Source organism: Symphalangus syndactylus, chromosome 10 (genome assembly GCF_028878055.3).
Source record: "Symphalangus syndactylus isolate Jambi chromosome 10, NHGRI_mSymSyn1-v2.1_pri, whole genome shotgun sequence".
Taxonomy (NCBI): domain Eukaryota; kingdom Metazoa; phylum Chordata; class Mammalia; order Primates; family Hylobatidae; genus Symphalangus; species Symphalangus syndactylus.
The window spans coordinates 21206301-21232775 of NC_072432.2; the positions used below are offsets into that span (position 1 = coordinate 21206301).

The 26475-nt window shown below is 35.7% G+C and overlaps 1 protein-coding gene across 6 annotated transcripts in view; it reads right to left on the reverse strand.

Moving 5' to 3' along the window:
* The window catches only part of MINDY3 (MINDY lysine 48 deubiquitinase 3), an 84398-nt gene that overhangs the window by 33070 nt on the left and 24853 nt on the right, over positions 1-26475 (reverse strand). For 5 of the 6 annotated variants that reach the window (XM_055296661.2, XM_055296666.2, XM_055296665.2 and 2 more), the window contains 4 exons: positions 25213-25286; positions 24303-24382; positions 12051-12121; positions 7242-7322 (listed from right to left, as the gene is read on the reverse strand). In XM_055296661.2, the coding sequence (XP_055152636.1) occupies positions 7242-7322; positions 12051-12121; positions 24303-24382; positions 25213-25286 (306 nt within the window). The remainder of the gene's footprint in view (positions 1-7241; positions 7323-12050; positions 12122-24302; positions 24383-25212; positions 25287-26475) is intronic. The other variant, XM_055296663.2, reaches the window with a different exon arrangement.

A 26475-nucleotide genomic window follows, 5' to 3' on the forward strand; every position in this document is an offset into this window, starting at 1 on the left:
TTAATAGGAATTAAGTTTCCCTCTTTGAAGAGGTCCATTTATGTACTGCATTTCACCTCATCCGTATCCTCTTATTAGAAGTTCTGTGGGAACCCTGCTGCTTGATGACTCTGCAGTTCCTATAAGGTTCCTGAAGTTAGATTCTGTGATATTCTCCCTCAGTAGTAACTATAAAACTCTTATTTACATAGGGTGGCTTTGATGCATTTCTCACAACCAGATTCCTTAGGATACTATCTATGTGAAGGAGTACAATAACAGTTTTGTTGTTTGACAGAGACAGAGGGTTAGTAAGAAAAGATGACTTTGTCTATATCAGACAGAAAAGATGATTTATAAAACATGGCAGTTTAAATTTAAAAACTTAAAATTATATTTCTTCATGAAAGAAATGTTTTAAATGATTAACCTGAACATTTTTACAACCTGTTCATAAAATTATTAAATTTATTTTTAATGATGATTTTCAAGTGAAACTGACTTGTGAAAAATCTCTTTTAATCCTACAAAATGTGTTGGATGATTATAGGTCAGGAAGAGGGCTTCAGTACAATTAAAAAGGTAAATTCTGGGTCACTGGATATATCAAATACAAAGTGGTAAGTATATTAAGCAAATACTTTGGCACTGAAAATTAAAATCATGAAGCTATACTAGTGCCCTTTAAAAAAATTATATTTAATTACTTTAAGTCCTAAAAGTAAATTGTTCATTTCAAAAACAAAAACAGATAGTTAAGGGGTTGTTTCACTGGACAGAAATAATTTTCTTAACCATCCTCAAATCATGAAAGTAAATTTTTAATATGTTACAGCATATAGGTAGTTTGACAAAGCCTATTTGTAAATACTCATGACAGCTGTTTCTAATCAATAATACAGGTGGTTTGAATTGGTCATGTAGGCTAGCAAAAGCTAGTTTTTCTATTTGCCCTTCACGTAAGATAGAGATCTATTGAATTCTGATGATCCAAGACTATTCAGCAATCTTAAGTGCACCTCCCGACCCCCAACTTATCAAGTAATAACATAGTTATCTCACAATTTTTTAAAGATTGATCTACAGTGTGTTCAATAATGTATGTGGTCAACAAAAAGCCATTGAGCACCTACACTATGCCTGGCACTGCTCTAGGAACTGGCAAACAGTAGGTGACAAAACACAAAAATCCTGCCTTCACAGAGCTTACTACTGAGAAAGACAGATAATATAGGAAACAAGTAAATACACAGTATGAATCTAGTACCCAGAATATATTAAAAAACTCTTATAACTCAATAACAAAAAGACAAACAACCCAATTAAAAAACAGGTGAAGGACCGGAACAGACGTTAATCCAAAGAAGATGTAGAAGTGGACAACAATCACATAAAAAGATGCTCATTAGTCATTAGGGAAATGCAAATCAAAATTACAATTACCACTTAACACCCACTAGGATGACTGTAATAATAATTTTAAAAATCCAGTATTGACAAAGATGTGGAAAAATTCAGTTTTCAAACTATGCCGATTATTTTGATAACGCAAATGAACATGGGCCACAAGCCTCGACTTCTAAAGGAAAGTAGGTTAGGAATAACGGTACAGAAGAAAAGAAAAAACAACTCAATAAGAAAATCAAGTCAAATTTAAATAAACATGATTCACAATAAAACCAAAGTTGAAATGTCAAAGATATTTTTTCTGAGAAAGAAAAATGCTATAATTTCAAAACTTAGCCAATATACTACACTACTTTCATCATATTTAATCGCTGAGACCTTAGTTCATCCTGTATATAAATATACCAAAATATATTTTTTGAAAAATTTACTTACAAAATTTAGAAAAAGGAGCCAAAGCCATCAACCACTTGACATCACAGTATTTTCAGTGCTAGTCACGAGACTATGTATAGATGAATATTTGTGAAAATTTGGAGGTGATATTTACTTCTAACACAACACAAACACAAATTATTCCAAAACTGCAATGTATTTAAAGTAGTGGTATATGTATTTGAATGTCACCGATTTAAAAGAAATACTTTTAAATCATGAAAAATGAATAGAACTCAAAACTGCTACTATTTAAGAAAATGTCAATTTGTGCTTCATCTTACCTATAATATAGTTAACATTACTCATAATTTTTGCCCAAAGCCATTAATTTGCTTCAGGAAAAAAATTAACACATGTGCACTTTCTCCTTACTACTAGGGTCTAATACATGAAGCTTTCATTCCTACAAAAATTTAATTACATGTGTATAGAACATATAAAACTAGTACTTATAACCTAAAACTTAAGAATAAAACTTTCTAATTAGATGCTTAATTCAGTTTTCCATGTACATTTGCAACAATGCTTAATTCTTCATTTTTAAAATTTTATTATTTTTATTTTTATTTTTTTTGAGATAGAGTCTTGCTCCTTCGCCCAGGCTGGAGTGAAGTGGCACAATCTCGGCTCACGCAACCTCCGTCCCCTGGGCTCAAGTGATTCTCCTGCTTCAGCCTCCTGAGTAGCTGGGATTACAGGTGCCCACCACCAAGCCCAGCTAATTTTTGTATTCTTAGTAGAGACGGGTTTTGCCATGTTGGCCAGGCTGGTCTCGAACTCCTGACCTCAGGTGATTCATCTGCCTCGGCTTCCCAAAGTGTTAGGATTACAGGCATGAGCCCCTGCGCCCGGCCAATTCTTGATTTTAATAAAGCAAAATCTTATTCTATAAATTTCAATGTTCTGTAATTTCTGGGAAATAGTATAATTATCCCTTCTCAATTATTCATGCATTAAGTATTACTCACAACATCTTTTACTTTATTAATTCACTTAACACATATCTTTTTACCCCATACAGAAGGTTAAATTCAATACAGCTTCTGATATTTTACTCTGTCTTAGCTATCACATTTCTACCTTCCTACCCATGCAACATTAGAAAAGTTTTTAATTCCTCTATGGACTGGTTCCTTTGGCATAAAGAACGGATGTGGGTCAAGGGATTCTGACAGCTCTCACTAGTGCTAAGTTTAAATTAAAAAACTAAGCAGTTTTTATATGATGCATCAGTCTACATAACAGACTGTCTCCCATCACTGCTCTTTGGAGGGAAATACAAGAAGAAAGTGATGTCAGAGAAGCTACAGCATAGCTCTCCACATGCCTGTCTGAGAGGTACTTCTCATTTCCCCAATACCACTTACTATGTGATGTGCATATAGTGAACAAATTGCTTTAATAACAAGCAGTTACATTCAACAACAGCAAAGCTGCTAAGTACACATTTTCTAAAGCTCTAAGATCTAATCGTTAGCCACACCTATTTTATTAGACATTTCTACCCTTCCGCTGCCAAATCCTGTCCATCACCCAGTCCTGTCATTCTACCTCAGGAGTAAATTTCTGAAATCCATGCACTTTATTCCTCTCTACCTGACTACCCTGGACCAAATTACACTCTTTGCTTACCTGAAATACAACTAGAGAAGTCTTGTTTACCTATTTCCTGGGTTATCCTTCAATATATCCATTCTCCACAATTAGCCAGAAGTATCTTTTCCAAATGTGAATTTAATCCTGTTCCCTTCCTTCCCACCTCCCCCAAAACTACTCCCACTACCAATTTTTAAGAAGTCCAGTTGTCCTAACTCTTAGTATCAAAGAGTAACATGGCCTGCTATTCATCCAGCCTCATCTTGTCCCCCTAATTCTCAGTGCTCCCTCCAGCCCTTGTCTTTCAGTTTGTTCTCACCCCAGTTCATCTGTCTGTCCTTCTTTCTTCAGGCATGAATTTGCTCTATTTGTGATGTAGAGAATGCTCTTTCCCCTCTCTTCCTCTGGTTTGATCTGATACCTCAGGTTCTCATTTTAGGCATCAATTTTTCAAGTAAACATCCCAATTTTCCAAAACTACAATAAATTCTTACAGAATTATGGACCTGTGCTTTGTCAGCACGCATCACACTTGTAAATTTATGTGGTTATTTGGATATCCTTGAGTAACTCAAGGAGAATGTCCATCTCCATTAAGAACAGACCCATATCTATTTTTGCTCACTACTGTATTCACAACACCTGGCGTAATGCCAGGCACATACTGTAGTCCAGTAAAAAGCTCATAAATGAGTATATGAATGAAGACACCTGCAACTATTACCACCTTCATCGCGTAAGGCACACGAAGAATTCCACTGTTCTTCACAGGCATTTCACAACGCCAAATTACAGACTGCCTTACAAATTATGCAAATAAAACATACTTTTTTACTTAGTTGTAACCAGAACAAAGAAGTCAGCACACGAAATACACCAACAAACATATTAGTTTTATAAAAAAAGACAAATATTTACAAGGAACTGCTGGGGAAATATTAAAACAATGTTGTTTCAGGCCACTGAATGTATAATAAAACCAACTCACCAAAACTCAAAAAAAAAAAAAAAAAAAAAAAGAAAAAAGAAAAACTCACAGCCAAAACTGCTTGCTCAAATGCAGAAGTGTTAAAGAAGGAATGGCCGAATAATGGTTCTTGTTATAATTTTAAGAAGAGCAAAATTTCCAGTATTTTTTACGTGGTGAAGACTATATGAACATCAGTTTACATTTAACAAATCTAAAACAGGACTCAATAAATGTGATCAAGTATTATTGTTCTTATTTACCATTTAGGTGATCTTCCAGCTTTGTTTTACTTTTATTTCAAGAGGAAAAAACAACTCTTCACTGGTAACTCCTCTGAAAGGTAACATCTCAAACAATCCAAATTTGACTATTCTAAGAGAGTATATAACTATAGATACTACAAAATGAAGCATCACAATGAGTCGTGTAAAATATTCTTAGGGGATATAAATGTCACTGGAACCTAAATGAGGGAAATTTGTACAAAAGTTTTATTCATTCAACTAATAATTCCCCCCACCCCTAGTGTGCCAGACTATATACCAGATCCTGAGACTACACAGGTAAGTCTCAAAACAGTAACAATTAGTATAAAATTCAAGAGTTCTACACCCACATGGCAGGAGTTTTTGTGTTTTTCTCTTAACTCCACGTCTCTAATTCAACACGTTATTGCACATGACGGGGATCTATGAATAAAAAGGTGGGCGAGAGACAGCCCCTGCCCCAGACAAAGTTCACGGCTGCCATGGGACATGCGGAAAACAGTTGGGAATTAGAAACTGTGTGCGGTGTGACACATGCGACAGCACAATGGGCAAGTGCTATGGGAACCACAAAAGTATCAGGACAGGTAGGAAGAGTGTATGTCATAAAAAGAAGGGCCTATTTCACTCTTAGGAACTCCCTCAACATCACTAACTTTTTCAGATAATGTCCTCAGACTCACAGCTCATTTGACACTGTTCCTTGTTATTATACCTTCTGTGAAATCTGTCCTACTGTTCTGACAACAAAATCATTTCTTAAATATCAATTATAAAATTTAAGATTTAAAAGTCTTTTACATTTAACACTTTTAGTTTCATATAATTGGTTTTCCTTAAAGAATAAGGTTGCAGATAAACATGATTAAAAATTGGTTTGAAAATACATTTTTGTGTGTAAGTCGGAATTAATTTTCTTTTATGGTAATTTAAAAAATAAAATCCTCACTCAGGAATTAGTAATTGTCAGTTTTTGTAGTTCATATTGTGCTTTTTAACTTCCTCTCTCTACTACAGGAAGGAAATAAATAGCAAAAGCTTTCAAACTAAATGCAATGTATCAGTAACTCTGTACTTTTAGCGTTTAATTTTAAAGCTTTCTGTGCTTGAGAAAAGGTAATTATGTATCTTGCTCTATAACCCCTATCTGGACTTTTGCCAACACAATAAAAGTAAATACAATAATACATAATTACATTCATGAAACTTAGCACTGTCAATTCAGACTAGGGTATAATTTATACCACTTGTACTTTCTACAGAAACAAATAATAAACTTAGATTGATAAATATATGCTCAAAAAGCTCAAGGAGTAAGCACATCGCAATGAAGAAACCTCAAAAATACAATTCTGTATCTTCCTACGAACATTCGGCAACCTATCAAGTTACCTATGATCCCAGAGATGTTTAATACATGTTTCTTGAATACTAAAAATGATGATGATGATGATGATGATGATGATGATGATGATGACGATGACCACAACTAAGATTTACTGAGCATTTAACTTGTACTAGGCACTGCTGAATACTTTGTATTTAAGCCTGACAACAATTCTAAAAGCTAGGTACTATTATGAATCCCTATTTTAAAGACACAGGAAAGGAGGCTGAGAGATGTTAGGAAGTGGCAAGGCTGGGATTAAAACCAAAGTCATCTGAGGCCAAAGCTCTTAACCACCCAATGGTGGAAAAACATGACATACGGATTATAGTTGAGATTTAAAAATAGCTTTGTTATAAGAATTTTGAAACAGAAATATTCAAATATGGCGGGGCACAGTGGCTCATGCCTGTAATCCCAACACTTTGGGAGGCCGAGGTGGGCAGATCACTTGAGGTCAGGAGTTTGAGACCAGCCTGGCCAACATGGCGAAACTGTCTCTACTAAAAACACAATTAGCTGGGTGTGGTGGCACGCACCTGTAGTCCCAGCTACTCGGGAGGCTGAAGTGGGAGAATCGCTTGAACCCAGGAGGCGTAGGTTGCAATGAGCCGAGATTGTGCCATTACACTCTAGCCTGGGCAACACAATGAGACTCCATCTCAAAAAAAAAAAAAAAGAAAAGAAATATTCAGATATATTTCAGCTATTTCAATATTGTAATCAGGTATATATTAAAATTGTGGGAAGTATTACATCTTAAAAGAGCATTTGACTTTAATACCATTGAATTATTAATAGATTTTGTAATTTTTTCAAGAGATGCTGTAATTAAAACATTTTATATATCATGTATCATCTAAGTTAAATCTCTTATCCTACTTACAAAAAAAGCAATCTAAAACTTTAAAATTCAATTGTTTTCTCCATAACACAAGTGATTTCTGAAAAAAATCAAAAGCTAAAGCTCTAAAGAAAGAAAAAGAAATAATTAGATCATGACAGATTTTGATTAAAAGATTCCAGATTTAGAGCAGGAAAACAGTGTGTTCTTCAGTATTAGTTTTTGAGATTTTCGAACAATTCATTTGTTGTGGGAATGGACTGAAGTTTGCACAAAGATCCAAACCAAATATGAACTTATAATACTTGTTTGCCTGATGTCATAACTTAAAAAAAAATCCTGCTATAAGCATACCTTGGCAAAAAATACGGTGAGGTGAGTCTCACTGCCAACAATCCAAATAGGGAATTTTGGAGATTTCAAGTAAGAACCAACCTAGAACAAATGTAGCAAAATAAAACAAATAAACAAATTAAAAATTTATACTGCCTCTTAAATATTTGCCCATAAATATCTGAAGCATAAAGTGTCCAATTTGTATTTAACTGAAATAATGTATTGTGCCCGAGCACTTCACCCATAGAGAGCAAATGCTGAATGTAAAAATGAATGTTAGAAGACTGTCAGTACTGAGCTTATATTGTGTTTTGACATTAAAACAACAACAATATAGATTTAACACAGCTGGAGATAACTATTTAGCCCTAAGAGTCACTCTCAGGTTTTGCTAAAGTTCCTAGATAAAATGACCACTTCTTAGAATTTCAGCATGAAACCTCAAACCCTAAAAGTATAAACTTGACGATAATAACTTTATAAGGAAAATAATTATAGTTTATCAAATGAGTATATTTATGAATAATCAAAGGGAAAGAATATCTTTGTTCCCAAATAATCCAGAAAAATTACAATTTAAACCATTTAAGTTTGTAAGTGTCCTGTTATTCGACTCTTCATGATAGAAGGTAAGTTCAAAGTTTCACAATACGAACAGTCTCTTTAAAATGTATAAAAAGCCATATTTGTACTCTGCTCTCAAGGTTACATAATCTGTGAACACTACTAAACCAAAAACTTGAGGACACGATTGTGTGTGTGTGACTGAGAAAAAGAAAGCTTAATACTAAACAAATAGAATAGACTTATGAAACCCAACACGTTCACACCACTCAATTCCACTCTCATATGAAGACAGAAACTTTAACTTAAAAATGACGAATCTTACCAATACAATTTGCTGCATTTTCCTTTTTCTTACAGACTGCCTATAATTGGGGAATTCCAAGTGGCTGTTTGCGGCAGTCAGCCCAAAAATTCTTTCCTAATCAGCCAGCAGCCCCTGCTTCAACCACCACCCTGGCCCTGTGGAATTTATTCTTATCACTAGAAGGGAAGTGGAAAATGGGTATTCTTTTGTATCCATGGACAGAGAAACTAGTATCTTTGTCCTATGATGGGTGGGATGAGTTAGATGTGATAATGTGGCAATGTTGAGCCAGTAAAGTAGGAAGGATGGTTTGGGAACAGCAGAGAAGAATAAAAGAAAAGGAACAAAGAAAGAGGGAAAGATAAGATCACAGTTCCAGAGTGGACGAGGATTTTAGAGGTGAGCTGTGCAAGTCCTTCAATTTATACATAAGGAACCAGAGAAATACACAGGATCTGTGCCTGGTCTCATCTCAAGCAACTAAATAGTACAGAGCTAGAATTAGAACTTAAGTTTTCTGACTTCTACTCTGATAAATTTCCATCACATCACATGGTGCCTCGTGTGGTGAAGAGATTAGATATTAACCTTTCTTTTAGAAAAAGTGTGTATTTAAATTAAGGTAGAAGTAAAAAAAAAAAAAAAAAGGATAAGATCAAAGAATAAATGAACGCTAAACTCATGGAATGTTTTATAATAGTAAAAATATATTGAATGCATAAATGTCATCACTTTGAACAACAGTTTAACACTTCCTCAGAAAGTTAAAAACAGAATTACTGTATGACTGGTAATTTCGCTCCTTGGTATATACCAAAGAGAAATAAAAACATGTTCACAAAAAATTTGTACATCAATGTTTACAGCAGCCCTAGTCATAACAGCTAAAGTAGAAACAACCCAACTGATGAACAGATAAAACTGGTTTAACATACAAAAGAATATTATTTGGTCATAAAAATGAAATACTAACACATGTAAAAAACACAGATGAACAATGAAAACACTATGCTAAGTGAAAGGGTCCAGAAACGAAAGGCTATATACCATATGATTCCATTGGTATGAAATGTACAAAAGAGGTAAATCCACAGAGGCAGAAACAGAGTAGTGGTTTCCAGAGGCTGAGTGGGAGGAGCATGTGACTGCTAATGGGTTTAGAGCTCCTTTTGTGGGTAAGGAAAATACTGTGGAATTAGATTGGGGTAATGGTTGCAGAGCATCGTGAATATATTAAAAAGCCCTGAATTGTATGCTTTAAAATAGTGAATCTTCTGGTATGTGAGTTATAAATCTATTTTTTTTTTAAAAGTAGAGTCAAAAGTAGCCATAGCCACCTTATTCTTTGTTGGGTTTGTATGTGTGTGTTGAGAAGGAGAGAGAGTGCAGGAGGGAGAAAGAGATTATTTCATCACCTTAACTGTATTAATGCATGTATAGTCAAAATGATATTGCAAAATGTTAATTTCATCTTTAAAGGGAAATCTGCTACACTTATCAAAGCACGGGGAAATGTTCAGACTTACAAAATTAACACAAGCTCAATGACTTCCTTAATGCCATTCCTCCAAGCATCTGATAAAAAGTAAATGTAAAACATACATAGAATTTGAGAAGTTAGATAGAGATGAGCACTGTAGCATAATACAGTTTTTCAAAAAATGCTGTCTTGACTCACTTTTGAGGCCCTGGCTAGAGGCCAGTCATTCCCTTGAAAAAGATAGCTAATTAAGTTCTTACTCCAGCCACTACCATTATAGGTCTCTCACACTCCAGGGATCACCCTAATCACCCTGGAGTCAGGTACCAGACAGACTACTAGGGATAACCCAAGAGCCCCCCAGAGTTATCCAAATTAGCCAATCCACAGGGGAGCCCACACAATCTAGCTGACCCCATCCTACACTTCAGGTACATAAGCTGCTCTTATGGCTAGAGCTTGCTGTACCCCAGTCCCCAGATGTAATCCTGCATGTGGCCCTGCCTAGCTTCCCTCCCTCATTTGCAGTTGGAAGCAGTTGGAAGGAAGAGAGTTTTGCCTTTCACCTAACCAAGTGTTAGTGTGTTTTGTTGTGCCATTAACAGAATCCTTAAATCTTATTTAAAACCATAGTTAACTGCTAAAACGCTATAGCAATATGTAAACAGAAGAATATACAGCAGCGATTGACTTCCCACTAAGATCTTGAAGGGAAGAACATTCTTCTGTTCTACCTAAAAATTAAAGCAAAGTAAAGCCTACATTTAGAAAACCTTACAATTCTGGTGAATATGTCCATTCATTCATTCAACAAATATTTCTGAGCACCTGGCACTTAATATGTACTTAGCAATGTCCCTGTTTCCAGAGTCTATATTCCATTACAGAAGACAATAGAAAAGCAAACTCAAGATTTAAAAAGATAGGTAAACAAAAACGGTCATTAATTATTCCTATTGAATATTGTGGAAAAGAATAACTGAGGGAGTAGTCAAGAAAAAAGTCTCTGAGGTACGATCTGCAGTCCAGCGTGAAGGGGACAGTGAGCCATCCATCTCAAGAGCTGGACGACTCCAGGCAGAAAGGACAGCAAGCACTGGAGAGGGCTGGGCATGTCTGGGAAAGTGAGAGGACACCAGTGTGGCTGGAGGACAGCAGTAGAGAAAGCAACGCAACTGCAAAGACCATCAGGGTCTTAAGGGATACATAGGAAATATTTCCAAATATAAAATCTCCACCCCCTAGCCTCATACAAGATGCAGGCATGCGTGCACATCCCACCTGCCCCACCCCCATCTCCATGCTTAACTTTCTTTAGGATCTAAGAATGTGTGTGTATATGCGTTAGGGGGAAGGGGACACACTTTGATGCTCTAGTTGCCAGGCTATTTCAGAATAGCTTTAGTTTATACAATTAAAGTCACCGAAAATAAAAGTCACTGAAAATACTGTTTAACCATATGACCACTACTAAAGGAGTAAGGGCAGGACAAATCAGATTTGATTATCATATGCATATCACCCAGTGTTCAAGTGAAACATGAAAAAGGAACGCTGTCTGACAAAAAAGAGGATCAACCATGATTACTGTTATTACATATAATCGTCACCATCCGAACCCCTGCTATGGAACCCTGTTCTAAAATAGAAGGCGAGCTGCCTTAGGCTCATGCCTGTAATCCCAGCACTTAGGGAGGGAGGCCAAGGTAGGAGGATAACTTGAGGTCAAGAGTTTGAGACCAGCCTGGACAACATAGCCAGACCCTGTCTCTATTTAAAAAAATTTTTTTTATGAAAAAGAAAACTAGATCTACTTCTTTCTCCCAAATCATGACATCTTATGAAGTGCAAGTCAATAATGGTTTAAATTCCATTTAAAACGATTTACAATACCCATTTCAGGTTGTTTCAGACTGTGTAGGAGGAGAATGAAATAAACGGCAATAAATGAGAGTTCCATGGCAGTTCCTAACCCTAGTGCACGTGTCAAAGAGTTTAATGCTGTAAAATGCTTGAAATTTTTTTCAGTGTGAAATCATTTTTCAGATGGAATAGATAAAAGTCAGAATTTCAGGCATCTGGCAATTCTTTCTCTTTGCCTAATAAAGTATTACCAGTTGTTTTAGTGAAGCATATTCTTCATTAGGTAATAAAGAAACAGTGCTTTCTTCATCCTCATTTTGCCAAAAATAAATTCATATTCAATAATAGATGTTTTTTGAATTATTTTGTACTGGGTTCTGCCACTCCTCCTACAAAAAATAACAATAGACCTAGCATAGGAAACTCAGCATAATCAGCCGGCTTAACCACACTTAATAACCCTGCTGGTTTAGGGTGGGGGATAGGAAGGAAGAAGAGAGCGGTACCGAACAATAGTGCTGTGCTCAAATGTGCTGTCAGAGGAACAAAACAGTATCCACAATAGTGGACATCTAAACAAAAAACATTCAAAGTACCTTAAAAATCAATTTACCTTACAGTATCTTAAAGCTTCCATTAGTGTTAAAAATCCTACAGCTGCTTGTTCATGTATACCAAGAAGTTCTGCAAAAACAACAACAACAACAAAAAACGAAAACTTAGCATTGTAGTAGTGTGTATAAACTCGAAACGTACTTATATGTATATATATTTATACTACACCAAAACTTTTTAACTTTTACCCAAAACTATACTTTAAAACTTAGCATGTATTTATTAGGAGGTAATGTCAACTAATCATTACAGTACTGCTCATTATAAAATACCATTGGATCAGGTTTGTGGTGGGTAAATGTGATACTTTAGATGTATATTAAATGTATTTACAAAACTTGATATTCAAGTTAACTTTTTAAATGAAAGAATTTACTCCCTGAAATTCATGCAATTGTTGACAAAAATACAACAAGAAAAAGAGGCTTAATACCTATGTAAAAGGGCTAACTTGAATTGACTTTGATTTTGAAAAACAAATGGATATGCTAATCACTGGTAAAATTTATCATTAGGTAGCAGTGACTCTACTTGCCTAATACTTAAAACATGGACATTTAAAGCCATCCCTCTTTCCTATAAACACAGGCTGTGTGCTTAAGACTGGCGAAATAAAGATGAATAGAAAATGATCTCCGCCTTAGAAAGGCTACGACTTTACCAAACATGACAGACGAAAAAAACACGTGGTCTCTCTGTACACACACACGGAGTGGTAGGAGAGCATCTGCTTACAGTGTTAGGGAAGGCTAATAAAAGTGGTAACAGGGAGTTGAATCTTGAAGCGTATTACAGTTTTCCAGGCCAAAAAGAGGATGACAAGAAAATTCAAAGCAGAAGGAAACAACAAACAGGTATGAAAAATCGATGCATTTAAGGAATGAAGAATTTCGCAAAGTTTCCTTAAATGTTTCTGGCCTGGAGGGACATGATAAATAGTGATTAACACAAAGAATTAAGAAGTAAGTTCTGGACTCCTGTGAAGAGGTAACATGAGTTTGGTTTTAGACAAGCTGGGATTGAGGTACCTTTACATGCTCTAGCTAGAGAGGGATAAATAGCCGGAAGTAAGGCTCAGGAATACAGGAGAGAAACGTCAGGGTTGCAGATAAAGATTTGGGAATCATCAGCATAGAGATGAGAGTTAAAGTTATGGATATGGGTAAGTCAGAACAGACATAACACAGAGAATAAAAATGTGATGATAATAAAGTCTTTTCATAAAAGATACCCTTCAGCTAACATACATTAATATAATAATATATTTGGGTCCATAATATATCTAAAAAGCATTTCTTTCTGGCTAAAAATTATGTTCACTGTAAACATAATGTATATATAACTTTGCATCCTTTTTACCATCTGGTCATGTTTTGTCCATTTTTCCATTAGGATATATTTTCTTATCAATTAATGTAATAAGAATATTAACCCTGTCATTTTTGTGGCCAACATTTTACTATGTAGCCTTAACTACAACATCTAGATGGTGTAAGGCAAGAGCTGACAGTTTAACTTTCTGGATTGGTAAATCCAAAATTAATAGAAGGTGCGTATACATACAATTTATACTTTGTCACTAGCTTCTTACAGGCACAGATCGGGTAGAGCAATGGTTCTTTAATTGTGGTTTAGGACTCCTCGGGGACCACAAGACCCTCTTAGAGACTACGTGAGATCAACACGATTTGCATAATATGATGTTAATTACCTTTTTACATTTACTCTCTCGTAAGCACAGAGTTTTACGGAGGTTGATCTGTTATATTGTATCAGACTGAATTTATAAACATATATGAAGATCCGGCTGTCTACTAAGAAGCCAAGCATTAAAGGGATTTGCAAAAATTTAAAACAACGTCACTCTCCTTAATTTTTGTTAAGTTTATTAAAAATGTTATTTATGTTAATATTAATAAGGAGTACATTTTGTTTTTTTTAAAAAATTATGTTTCATTTCTACAAATTTAGGAGGTAAATGTGAAATTTCTTTAAACACATATACTACATCATGATCAAGCCAGGGTATGAAGAGTGTCCATCGCTCAAGTACAATGCAATTTTCTTAAGCATAGTGATCTTACTCTGCTATCAAATATTGAATTTACTCCATCTTACTGTATGTTTGTACTCTAACCCACTCCCCTCATGCTTCCCCCACTGCCTGCCACTGACCCTTCCCAGTCTCTGTTATCTATCGTTCCACTTTCTGCCTCCATGTGATCAAATCTGTTTAGATCCCACATATAAGTAAGAGCGAGTGATTTTGTCTTTTTGTTCCTGGCTTATTTCACTTAAGATTATGACCTCTAGTTCCATTCATGTATACTGCAAATAACAGGATTTCATACATTGTTATTGTTTATAGAATTCCAGTTTCTTTATCCATTGACCTGTTGATGGACACTAAGGTTGATTCCCTATCTTTGCTATTGTGAATGGTGCTGCAATTAGCATGCACGTGCAAGTATCCCTTTGATATACTGATTTCTCTGTCTTTGGGTAGATACTGAGTAGTGGGATTGCTGGATCTGGTAATCCTATTTTTAGTTTTTTGAGAAATCTCCGTACTGTTTTCCATAGTGGCTGTAAAAGTTTATATTCCCACCAATAGCATATAGGAGTTCTCTTTTCTCTATCTTCGCCACGCTTCTGTTGTTTTTAAATAGCCATTCTGACTGGAGTAAGATGACATCTCATTGTGGTTTTGATTTGTAGTTCTCTCATGATCAGTGATGCTAAACATTTTTTCATATACCTGTTATCTTAAAGTGAATTAATACGTATTTAAAAATTTCTCAATCTCTAACTTGAAAAACATTGATTATTTGCTTTGGGATCATCCGTAAGAGTGTAAAGGGAATGAGATTAAAAGGTCTTAGAATCTTCAGGTTAAAGCAAAAAAAGGGAGAGGAGAAGAACAGCCCAAATAGGTATAAATCGATACGTCATATCTTCGCAAGCTTTTCTCTCCCTTTCTTTCTTAAATGTAAGCAACACCAAATGTTTTCATGTAAAAAGAATACATACATTGGGAAACAGTTTCACAATTTAATTTCTAAAATCAGTTACCGCCACCTAGTGTTACAATTAGATACTACATCATCTATTTCCCTGGATTTTTAAACAAATGTCTAACAATAATATCATGTTACTAAAATACAGCAAACTAGTTGTTCGTAATTCTTGGGTAATGAACTATTTCGATTTGATCAGTAAACACATGCTTAGACATCCAGTCTGGATGGTAGTATTTTAAAAATGTATTATGCCTGTTTTCTTAAACAGAATATATACTTAATATTTTTACCTTCTTATGATAGTTTCAAGAGCATCACACTGGGAAAATTTACTTTTATGCCAAGTTATAATACAGTGAGGATTTAATATTCTCACGTTATGATTTATAGAATTTATTTGTATGAGACTTTCTCAATAAGCCTTGAAAGTGTCTATTTTCAAGTATCTCTAATCTGAAAATCTGAAATCCAAAATGCTCCAAGATCTGAAGCATTTTGAGAGCCAGCATGACTCTCGAAGGAAATGTTCATTACAGCATTTTGGATTTCAGATTTTCAGATTAGGGATGCTAAACTGGTGAGGAAAAATGCAAATATTTCCAAATCTGAAAAAAATCAGAAATCTTAAATGCTTCTGGTCCCAAGCATGTACTCTACATTTGCAAAAAATTCTAATTACTTTGTGATTATATTCTTGTTTTCTTTGCCAGAATTAACTTACTATCTTTTATTATCAGAGACGGGGTTTTGCCATCTTTCCCAGGTTGGTTTCAAAACTCCTGGCCTTAACTGATCCTCCCGCTTTGGCCTCCCAAACTGCTGAGATTAAAGGCACAAGCCAATATGCCCAGCCTAACTGATTATCTTATAAAAGAGAATGAAACAAACCATCAAGACTCATTTAGTTTCTGACTGCATTTTTAGGAGTTCCACATATTAAGTGGAATATAACCAGACAAGCACCAGAGAAACATGACTATTTTTTGGCCTAACTATAATATCTGTTTCTGTTTATTTTTTAATTGACAAATTAAAGTTGTATATATTTACGGTGTACAACATGTTTTGAAATATGTATACACTGTAGAATGGCTAAACTGAGCTAATTAACGTATGCATTATTCTGTGTATGAGTCCATCATCTTTCAATTAGGTATGCATTTGACTGGCTGTAATACTGATTTCTTTTTATAAAAACAAAACAAAAACCCACAAAAAGCTAAGAAACCTCCGAGTTTCTGAATTACAAGAGTTAACTCCTCTATCCCTATGCCATAAAGAAAATTTTAAAATAAAAATAATCATCAAATAAGCATACAAAAATAAACAATATGGACAAAAATAATGTACAAATACTGAAGAATTCCTTTAAGATAAAAAAGAGACCATGAAAAAATTAATCTACAGAAAATCAAAATCAAAGAAAATTATAGCTCAACATACATGCAATAGTACAAAATGAAGATGGATGGCAGGTAGAGAGACAGACCACAAAAGGATCTGAGAACCTTAGAAGGAGTTTGGATTTTATTTTAAGTGCACAGGGAAGCCAGCCATTGAATGGTTTTAAGGGAGAGAGAAACAGGATCTCATTGAGTTTGAAAAATATCACCCTAGCCACTGTGAAAGAGTGGGCAAGAATGCATTTAGTTTGATTAGTTCTACTGTAGCTTATTTCTGTTGTATTGGAGAAGCAAAAGATGGTTTCAAAAGCTGGGGTAGAATGAAGTATATGGATTCAGGACCATATAATCTATATAAAACACTAAATAATTTTTACTGAAGAATGTACAAAACAATCTAGTTGGGAAGATAATATGTAAAGATGTAATTTCCTCAAAATAACCTACAAATATAATGTAATCAATTCAAATCTTCAAAGATTTCTTAAAATTGGAACTTGAAAAGCTGGGAGAAAAGTTCAATTGCAATAGATAATGTAGAAATGACTATGACAATTTTGTAAAAGTATAACGTCAGGAAACATGCTAATGAATACCAAAGTATATTATAAAACTATGTAATTGCGAAGTTTTGCATAAGAAGTCACAAATAAATAGATCAGTGGAATAGAATAAAAACATGTAAATATGGAAAAATGTGTTTAACAAAAAACGTATTTCCTATCTGTGGAGAACTGACTGGAATTAGGACATTAGATAATTCTGTGAGAAAAAGTCAAAAGGCAGATCCCCAACTCATACCATTCATAAATACATAATCCAGACAGACTAAAGAGCCAAACATTAAAAAACAAAAAGCCCACAAAAGCGTTTTTGGAAAATACTAGAGACTATTATCTTGGGGTGGAGCCAGGCATGATGGTGCACGTCTGTAGTCTCAGCTACTTGACAGACTGAGGCAAGAGGACCACTGGGGCCTAGTTTGAGGCTGCAGTGAGCTATGACTGCAACACTGCACTACGGCCTGGGTGACAGAGCAAGATCCCGTCTCTAAAAAGTGAAAATAAAAAATCTGGGGGTGGGAGACACATAAAACTGATATAACGGTAGTTTAAAAAAAAAAAAAAAAAAAAAGCCCAAATAGAAGCCATCTAAAAAAAGAGACCACATGATTTAACCACATAAATATGAAAGCCAGCCAGGCGCGTAGCTCACACCTGTAATCTCAGCACTTTGGAAGGCGGAGGTGGACAGATCACCTGAGGTCAGGAGTTCGAGACCAGCCTGGCTAACATGGTGAAATCCCATCTCTACTAAAAATAGAAAATTAGCTGGACGTGGTGGTGTATACCGATAATCCCAGCTACTCGGGAGGCTGAGGCAGGAGAATTGCTTGAACCCGGAGGTTGTAGTAAGCCAGGATCGTGCCACTGCACTCCAGCCTGGGTGACAGAGTGAGACTCAGTCTCAGTAAATAAATAAATAAATAAATAAATAAATAAATAAATAAAAGCCTTGGATATAAGAAAATATATCATTAACAAAGTTAACAAGAAAGAGAAGGCTGGGTGACAATATTTGCAGCAAAGGTCAAATAGAGAACTAAGACAATTTAAAGACAAAGAACTGAACAAAAGAAAATAACTCCTCCTCCCCAAATGCCAAAAAGATGGGAAGAGGTAATTCACAGAAGAAGAATACTAAAAACTGACAAACACATGAAGAGATGATCAAGCTCAGGCTCAATGAGCACCAGAGAAATGTGAATTAAAACAGGCTATCACTTGTCAACAAACTGACAAAATGTTAAAGATGGACAATTCTAAGTGTCAGGCAGGATGCAGAAAAATACAAACTCTCCTACACATTTGAAAGAATAAGTTTATACTTTTACCAGTTGATAAAGCAAATTTTAGGAGGACATTTGGCATTATCTATCAAAATTTAACAGATGTTTCTCAAGAAGTTAAGCCTTATGAGTTACTGTATGACCCAGGATTTCAACTCCTTGGTCTATGGCAAAGAAACACTAAAATATACATCTCATAAAAACCTGTACATCAGCAGGGCGCGGTGGCTCACACTTGTAATCCCAGCACTTTGGGAGGCCGAGGCAGGCGGATCACGAGGTCAGGAGATCGAGACCACGGTGAAACCCTGTCTCTACTAAAAATATAAAAAAAAATCAGCCGGGCGTGGTGGCGGGCGCCTGTAGTCCCAGCTACTCGGAGAGGCTGAGGCAGGAGAATGGCGTGAACCCGGGAGGCAGAGCTTGCAGTGAGCCGAGATCGCGCCACTGCACTCCAGCCTGGGCGGCAGAGCGAGACTCCACCTCAAAAAAAAAAAAAAAACCTGTACATGAATGTTCCTCACAGCATTACTCATAATGGCCAAGTGGAAACACTCCACATGTTGGCGAACGAATTAATGTGGTACATTTGTGCAATGGTATGTTATTCATCAATAAAGAGGAGTGAAGTACTGGTACATGCTAAAACATGGTCACCTTGAAAATATTATACTAAGTGAAATCAATCAGTCACCAAAGACTAAATAGCGTATGATTCTATTTCTATGAAACATCCTGAACAGGCAAATCTATAGAGCAGAAAGTAGATGAGCGGCTGCCAGGGCTAGCGTGGAAGGAAGTATAAGGAGAACAGGGTTTCTTTTTGAGATGATAAAAATGTTTTAAAATTGATTGTGGTGATGGCTAAATAACTCTGAGAAAATATTTAAAATACTGAATTGTCCATTTTAAATGGGTGACATGCATATGTGAATATCTCAATAAAGCTATAGGTTAAAAAAAAAATTAACAGATGCCTAAAATTTTAATACACTTTCTACTTTTAGAAATCTAACCTGTAGGTATACTTATATACGGAAAGACATATATACAAAACATGTTTACTACAGCAGTTTCTTATAGCTAAAAATGGAAACAATCTGTTTACCATAAGGAAACTCAAGGCAAAAGACAGACTAGGAAAAAAATACTGACATGAGATATACATTCATTCAGCATTTACTGGACTTATTTCCTGCTCTGACAACATAGTAGGAGGTAGGTAATACAGAAAGAAAAATTATAATTAAATAGTTACTCGTTGAAAATCCTTAGGCAACTTGCTTTACCTCTCTAGGCTTCAGTTTCCTTCTTCATAACATATGGAGTAACACTTTCCTTGAAGGGTTGTTGTAAAGATTAAGATCCTACTTCTAAAATGCCTACACTGGCCCATAGAAAAAATTTAGTTTCCCTCAAAAGCCTATGCACCTCGTTTACAGAAATAAGAACATGTGCACAAAGAACTATGATGTGAGGTGTAATAGAATGAAGCCGACTGAGGTAAAGCACCATAGATGATCAGAGGGAGGAGAAAACTTTTCCTGCTGTCGGGGTTAAGTGGAGAGACATTAAATATGAGTTAACATTTTGATGGGGCCAGATGGAATGGGCAGGAGGACATTTGGGGAAAGTACCATTGTGTTTAAGGACAGGGAGGCAGAGCCGTCTGAATACAACAGTGGTTCTTAATCCTGACTACACAGTTATCACTTGCTTAAAAATACATGAATGCCCAGATTCCAGCTGACAGCAATTCCATTACAATATCTAGGTGGTGTGGCCTTGGCATACGATTTTAAATTTCTCCTAGTTAATTGTGATGTGCAGCCAAGTTTGAGAACCAGTGGATTAAGGCACTGGATTTGTGAAGGAGACTAGTAAAAGATTATTAACATAGGGTTGAGTAGGAACACAGAGGCTCTTGAATGCTAAGAAGCTGAAACTTTAGTTGGCAAGCATTAGCAAGAGAGTCACTGAAGGCACTGAGCAGAGAAATAACCTAACAGGACGTGTAAAATAAAATCATTAACTTGTCAGTTTGTAGAATATACTGGAGTGGAATGACAGATAGAAAGCTATAGCATGATAGTCTAGACAGGTGAGAGTAATGAGACCACAATAGACTTGGCAAAGGAAGAAAAAAGAGAGCAGCTAGCATTTCTGTGCTTGTGCTAGGCGGCATATGTGAATATGTCTTTTTCTAACCTCAATGCACAGGTAAGAAAACCGAGGCTCAGATAATTTAGCAGTTTGCCCACTGTCAAACAGCAGAGGCATAAACTGGTGCCATCGCCACACCCGAGGCCTCTGCTTGTTCCACCATGGCACAGTGTCCTGAGGTACCACTTGGCCTCTGTGAGAGAAAGTTCGAGAATGGAGAATCTCGAAGACTCAGCAACTCATTAGATACATGACAGTAAGGTACAAATAACTAGCAGGTTTTTAAATAAAGCTTGTTGAATAAATTAACATCAGAAACATCATGGCAAGCTACATAACCAATCTTTGCCCTCAAGTGTTTCAATTTTCTATAAAGGCCAGTTACAACTACTGATGATTTTAAATTTCTCCTAGTTAATTGTGATGTGCAGACACGTTTGAGAACCAGTTGTTGGTAAGAGTGCTCATTATGCAGCAGTGGCAAACATGTATTGAACGGTGCTTAAGGACTTGATGAATATCTCTTTTTTTGCCATTTTCTCACCTCATTCTAACTATCCTGTGATAATCATTCCCGTTGGAGGATGAGAAAGAGGCACTGAGTGAAGCATCTTGTTTAATTCCACACAGTTTAATAAATGGCGCAACTGAGATTCCAACCACAGTAGTCTAATTCCACACAGCTAACATACTTAATGATACACTGCCTCTTACACTACATGTTAGTCTTGAGTGCTGTAATACCTATGTGAGATGGCATGGGAGTTCATCTTCTTTAAATTCCACAGTACACCTGAGAGGCAGATATCTGCCCCATTTATAGAGAAGAAGCTGAGATTGAGATTTTAATCCAAAGATTTCTGTCTGTGGTACAGAGTTAGTAAATGAGCCGTGCAGTGTGCCACCTTCAGGGAGAATGAGGGGTAGGAAAAGGCTATGATTTTCGCAGGTAGTGAGGTCTTTGCTTTAGGAGAACAAATGACACAGATTTCAGATCATAGAGAGTAAATATTTTAGCAATGCAGGCAAGGAAATTCTGCTGGTGAAAGGATGGAGAGAAAGAGTTTTGTTGCCTGGTCGTTACACACCATGGTTTTTGTTTTAGGCAGTAGAAGCCACCTAACTTTTGTGTAGACCAAGGAAGAGAGTCACATTTAACAGAAGAGACCGTAAATGGAATCAACAGTAACTCTGGAAAGATACACAGTTCTTCTAAAACAGGAAAAAAGAATATGCTGAAAAAAGACAACTTGAGATTCTAAAGTCAGCTGAGAGTGAGTGGGCAGAGGTAAAGTTAGAGACTCACAAAGAGGAGAAGGGATTTGAATTCACTGCCTTAAGCAGTGGTAGATAAAGGAGTTATGAGGAGTAGAAAAAAGGGTTACAATGTGCAGTCAGCAGTAAGAGTTTAAATGAGTTTAAGGAGGATTAATTTAGAGTACGCCCAACCAATAAAACTTGTAACGAGGTTTCTTTTCTAGCAATAATCAGCCTGGCAGTGGGAGGGAAAATGTGTACTATGTGTTATCCAGGAAAAACCAAGAAGGTTCAGTGAAACATAAATGGGGTATTTTTCTCATTTTTAAGTTTGACGACTGAAAGTTCGCTTCAAATAAACATTCCAAAATGCAAGAAATATACCCTATTTTCTTTTCCATGTTAGCTATTTCAAAGTTATTGCTTAGTTTTGGCTTTTAACCTATACAGAAAAAAGGTCCACAGCAAGATGACAGCCTTGAAAAGCACGATTTCAAGAAACAAAAACGACGTATGTGTACATCTCAAGAACCGAAACTGATAACTGACTAATATAGTCTGTAAAGGAAGTAACGACTTCATGGCAAGAGCTGCCTAAGGAGCCTCCTATTCTTTTTTTTTTTGAGATGGAGTCTCGCTCTGTTGCTCAGGCTGGAGTGCAGTGGCGCGATCTCAGCTCACTGCAACCTCCGCCTCCCAGGTTCAAGCAATTCTTCTGCCTCAGCTTCCTGAGTAGCTGGGACTACAGGTATGCATCACCACGTCTGGCTAATTTTTGTATTTCTAGTAGAGACAGGGTTTCACTGTGTTGGCCAGGCTGGTCTCGAACTCCTCACCTCAGGTGATCCATCCACCTCGGCCTCCCAAAGTGCTGGGACTCCAGGCATGAGCCACTGTGCCTGGACACAGAGCCTCCTATTCTTGAAATCTCATTCTGTTAGTCCTGCCAATGAAAGTTATCTCATCTCAGTCTACGAGAGGTTGGGTGAGGAAAAGCCTGGAGAGGCAGAGGAGTATTCTGGTTTGGGGACTAGGATAAGCTATTGAGAATCCGGAGAATGCGTAGAAAGATGAACCACACTGATGCGTACCAAGTGCGAGAGACAGTGATGCGCTAAAGATGGTGTGGGAAGGGTCAGGCCAGAGCACACAGTAAGAAGTATCAAGGACAGAGGGCCAAGTGGGATGAGGCACCTCAACCCAAGTTCAGCAAGAACCTATTGCTTCCCTAATCATATGAGATAAGATACCTGAGGGTCCAGAAACAACTGGAAGAAGAAGAAAGAGGGGAGTGTGCAGAAGCCATCACAGGTGAAAGAGAAACAGAGAGACCAAAAAACCCTGTATATTACCCAAGAAACACTGAAATGAGATTTTTTTTCATTGACAGGATTAAATGCTTTCAGCTATTAATCAGATTAAGGGTTGAAGAACAGGATGAGCTCAATTAAAGAGAGCCGAGCAAGATAATTTGTAGTTTTTTGTTCATGAATTTCACTGTTTAAACTCTGACCCTTTACTAGAAATCAGCAAAACTTGGTTCTCATTTTAACCTCGCCACTAAGTAAATAATTTTGCATATGAATTAAATAAAAAGCAAACTTAGTTCTTAAATTTTTTAAACAGTAAAATGGGTTGTACTGTGGTGCTTTTTAATTCTGAAGTTTTAATTTTGCTGATTTTTTCCTTAATATTATACCCTTTCATGTTTCTGTTAATTAACTACACATTTCCGAATTTGAGAAAAATTCAAAGGGAAGATCATGAATCACTTCAATGGGAGCAAAAAGTGGTAACTATTATTTTCTCAATTATATTTGCTCTGTTTGACTGTGAGCTCTGGGAACTCTGGAGCTTCGTGTCCTATACTACATACTTCAGAGAGGCACACTGTGGTTACTTAATGTCAGTTAAATGAATAAATAAATGAATTCAGACTGACCCAGTAATAAAGTGAAGGGAATTTTATTCAGTTATGTATCAGCTCTCCTTAACAGAATGGACTGGCCAAAATGGGATCCATTTCAATGTGCTTAACAACATATGAAGCCACAGGAAAGAAATAATAGAGACCAGAAATGGAAGTGGTAGTGGAAGAGTTGGTAATTTAAAAGTCTCAGTCAGTATTAAATTTGCTCAGTGTTTTAAAGTGCGCACATTAGAAGTATTATAGGCAAAAACCCAAAGTAATTATTTCACATCACCAGGCTTTGTAACGCTGCATTTTAAGCAAAGAATGCAGTACTATCTCTGAATAAATACGCACTGTGTTTATACATATTAAGAGTCGTAAATCCCAGTTTTATACCACAGAAAATGAAAGGCTTGAGAAGTAACTTGACGGAAGTCATACATTTGGGATTTGAACCCAAGATCACCTGGCTCCAAGATTAATAGTCTTAACATTATGGTGCCTTGAAAACTGTAAAGGATTCTTCTATTAGAAAACACTTAACCTCTAGGTAATGTAGAGCCATTAAATAGGCAAATAATAATCAGCTGTATTCCAATGAAATATTATTCATCAAAGACAGCAACATAACAAAGAATATACTTACTCATTCCTGAGCACTCTCTATCACCGTCCCATACATTAGAAACAGCATGTCCCGTCAGCAGAAGATTAATTAAACTTTGGCTATTAATAAATATTAAAAAGCAATTAAATATGAATATAGTTGCCAAATCAAATAATTCCTACTGCAAGGTATAAAGTAATGACTTTTCACATTAAATTATGTAAGGATTTACAAAGTTAGGGAAAACCTTACATTTTCCATTTTATATATTCGGCCTTGCTAAATGTATCACCAAATATATCAGCACAGTGGTATTTATTGTTCTACATATTCACATACATTTAACAACTTTATCTAATATATATTTAAATGGATAAAAAATGACAGACTAATAATTTACTTAATATTTACAATCTTTAAAAATGAATATATAATTATTAACATTTTATCTTTGATGAAAGATACATGAATTTTCATCTTTGAGGCAGAAAGGTCTAAAAAGAAGGACTCACGTATCAGAGTACGTTAACTGTTTCATTGAGTTTTGGTAAAAATAGCCATAGAAAGCTTGAGAAGGAGGGTGGTCCGAGAGGAAAATGGGGAATTTTTTTCTCCCAAGCATAGAAGCATTTACAAAGATATACTTATTTCTAAGTCAAAATGAAGAAATTTTATCATTTAAAAAAATCATAAATGGATTTGTTAAAATACCTCCCCACTGTTATCTTAAAACAAAATATTTGCCCCAATAAATACATATATAAAATGAAATTAACATTTCATACATCAAGCAAACAATGCATAAAACAAAGAAGTGCTCAAATCCATACATGTTGTACCATCAACACTACTGACAAACAAAATTACCTGACTCAGTCATGTTTTATCTGAAGTCAAGTTTCTAAAAACTGGAGTTCACATGAGGAGATAAGAGATTTTAGTTAATTACCTGCCATGTCCATATACGGGATCTATCAAGGGTTCACTTGCATCTTCAATTTCATTTTTTATGTTTTCAATGCCCTAAAGAAACAAGGAATTCATTGACTTATTTTAAAAAACTAAAATGAAAATTATGATTTTTTAAAAAACTGACTAGTTTACACTATAAACTAATACAATTATTTAAGTAACTTTTCTACCACGAGTAACTCAGATTTGAAATGGGGGTGCATTTGAGATAACTATAAAAAATAGTTCCTCAAGTATCTTTTATTTTCTTTCATGGGCTCTATATAAAGAACACTCATGGGTGAAATATGTACTGTTGGTTAAAAGGGCAAGGAGAGAGAATTAACTTTTAATAGGAGAAAGGAGAAATTATTTAATAGTTAAATGAATTATTTAAAAGTTAAATGAATATGAGCCTGTTAAGGCAACTGATTTTTTTTAGATCATATAAAAACTTATTGCAGTAAATACACACACACATGAATATTGATAGAGATATAACATTAAATACTTTGCATTTTAATTATTTAACTGGTACATAAAATGGAAGGTCTACTTCTGATTGTATTTTCTCACAAATATGGGTCATTCAAATGTATACTGACAAAATGCAAATTAGGAGGGCAGGAAGTGCCTTCTTTTCTTAAAAACCAATTTCTTGATACTTTTTAAACCTTCAGAAGGGCACTCAACTCCCAAAAGTTCTAGACACTGGAAAAGTACAAGAAGACCTACTTATTGTAACCTCATCAATTCCAGAAGGACAAAGATAAACTGCCATTCATTGTTCTATTCACTTAACTTTAGCCATTGTTTCTATCATATTAGAGGTCATTTCTAAGAATTAAATAGATGATTAATTAACAACCAAGATTTTTAATGAATGACTAAATCCCACAGGGGGAAACAAAGAAGCATGAGCTCTTGCATGTGCCATCCTCGTAAACAATACAAATCAGGCTATGATAAAGTCAAGATGAATACTATCAGCAAGTGACACTATCACTACTGAGGAAGGGGATATCATTTTAAAGACCAGGTCAAGGAAGGACAACTTGCATGATAATTTATTGGCTGTAAAGAAGAAGAAACAGGAGGTATCAAACGTTTTGAGCATAAGAAAGCTGGAGAATTACTGAACAGTCAAGAAGAGCTTATAAGAAACCAGTCATCTTAGATACCACCATCACTGCTACTCCCAACATCTACACAACTAAGCACTTTGGGTTCTCTTATTTATTTATATCTAATAATCCAAATA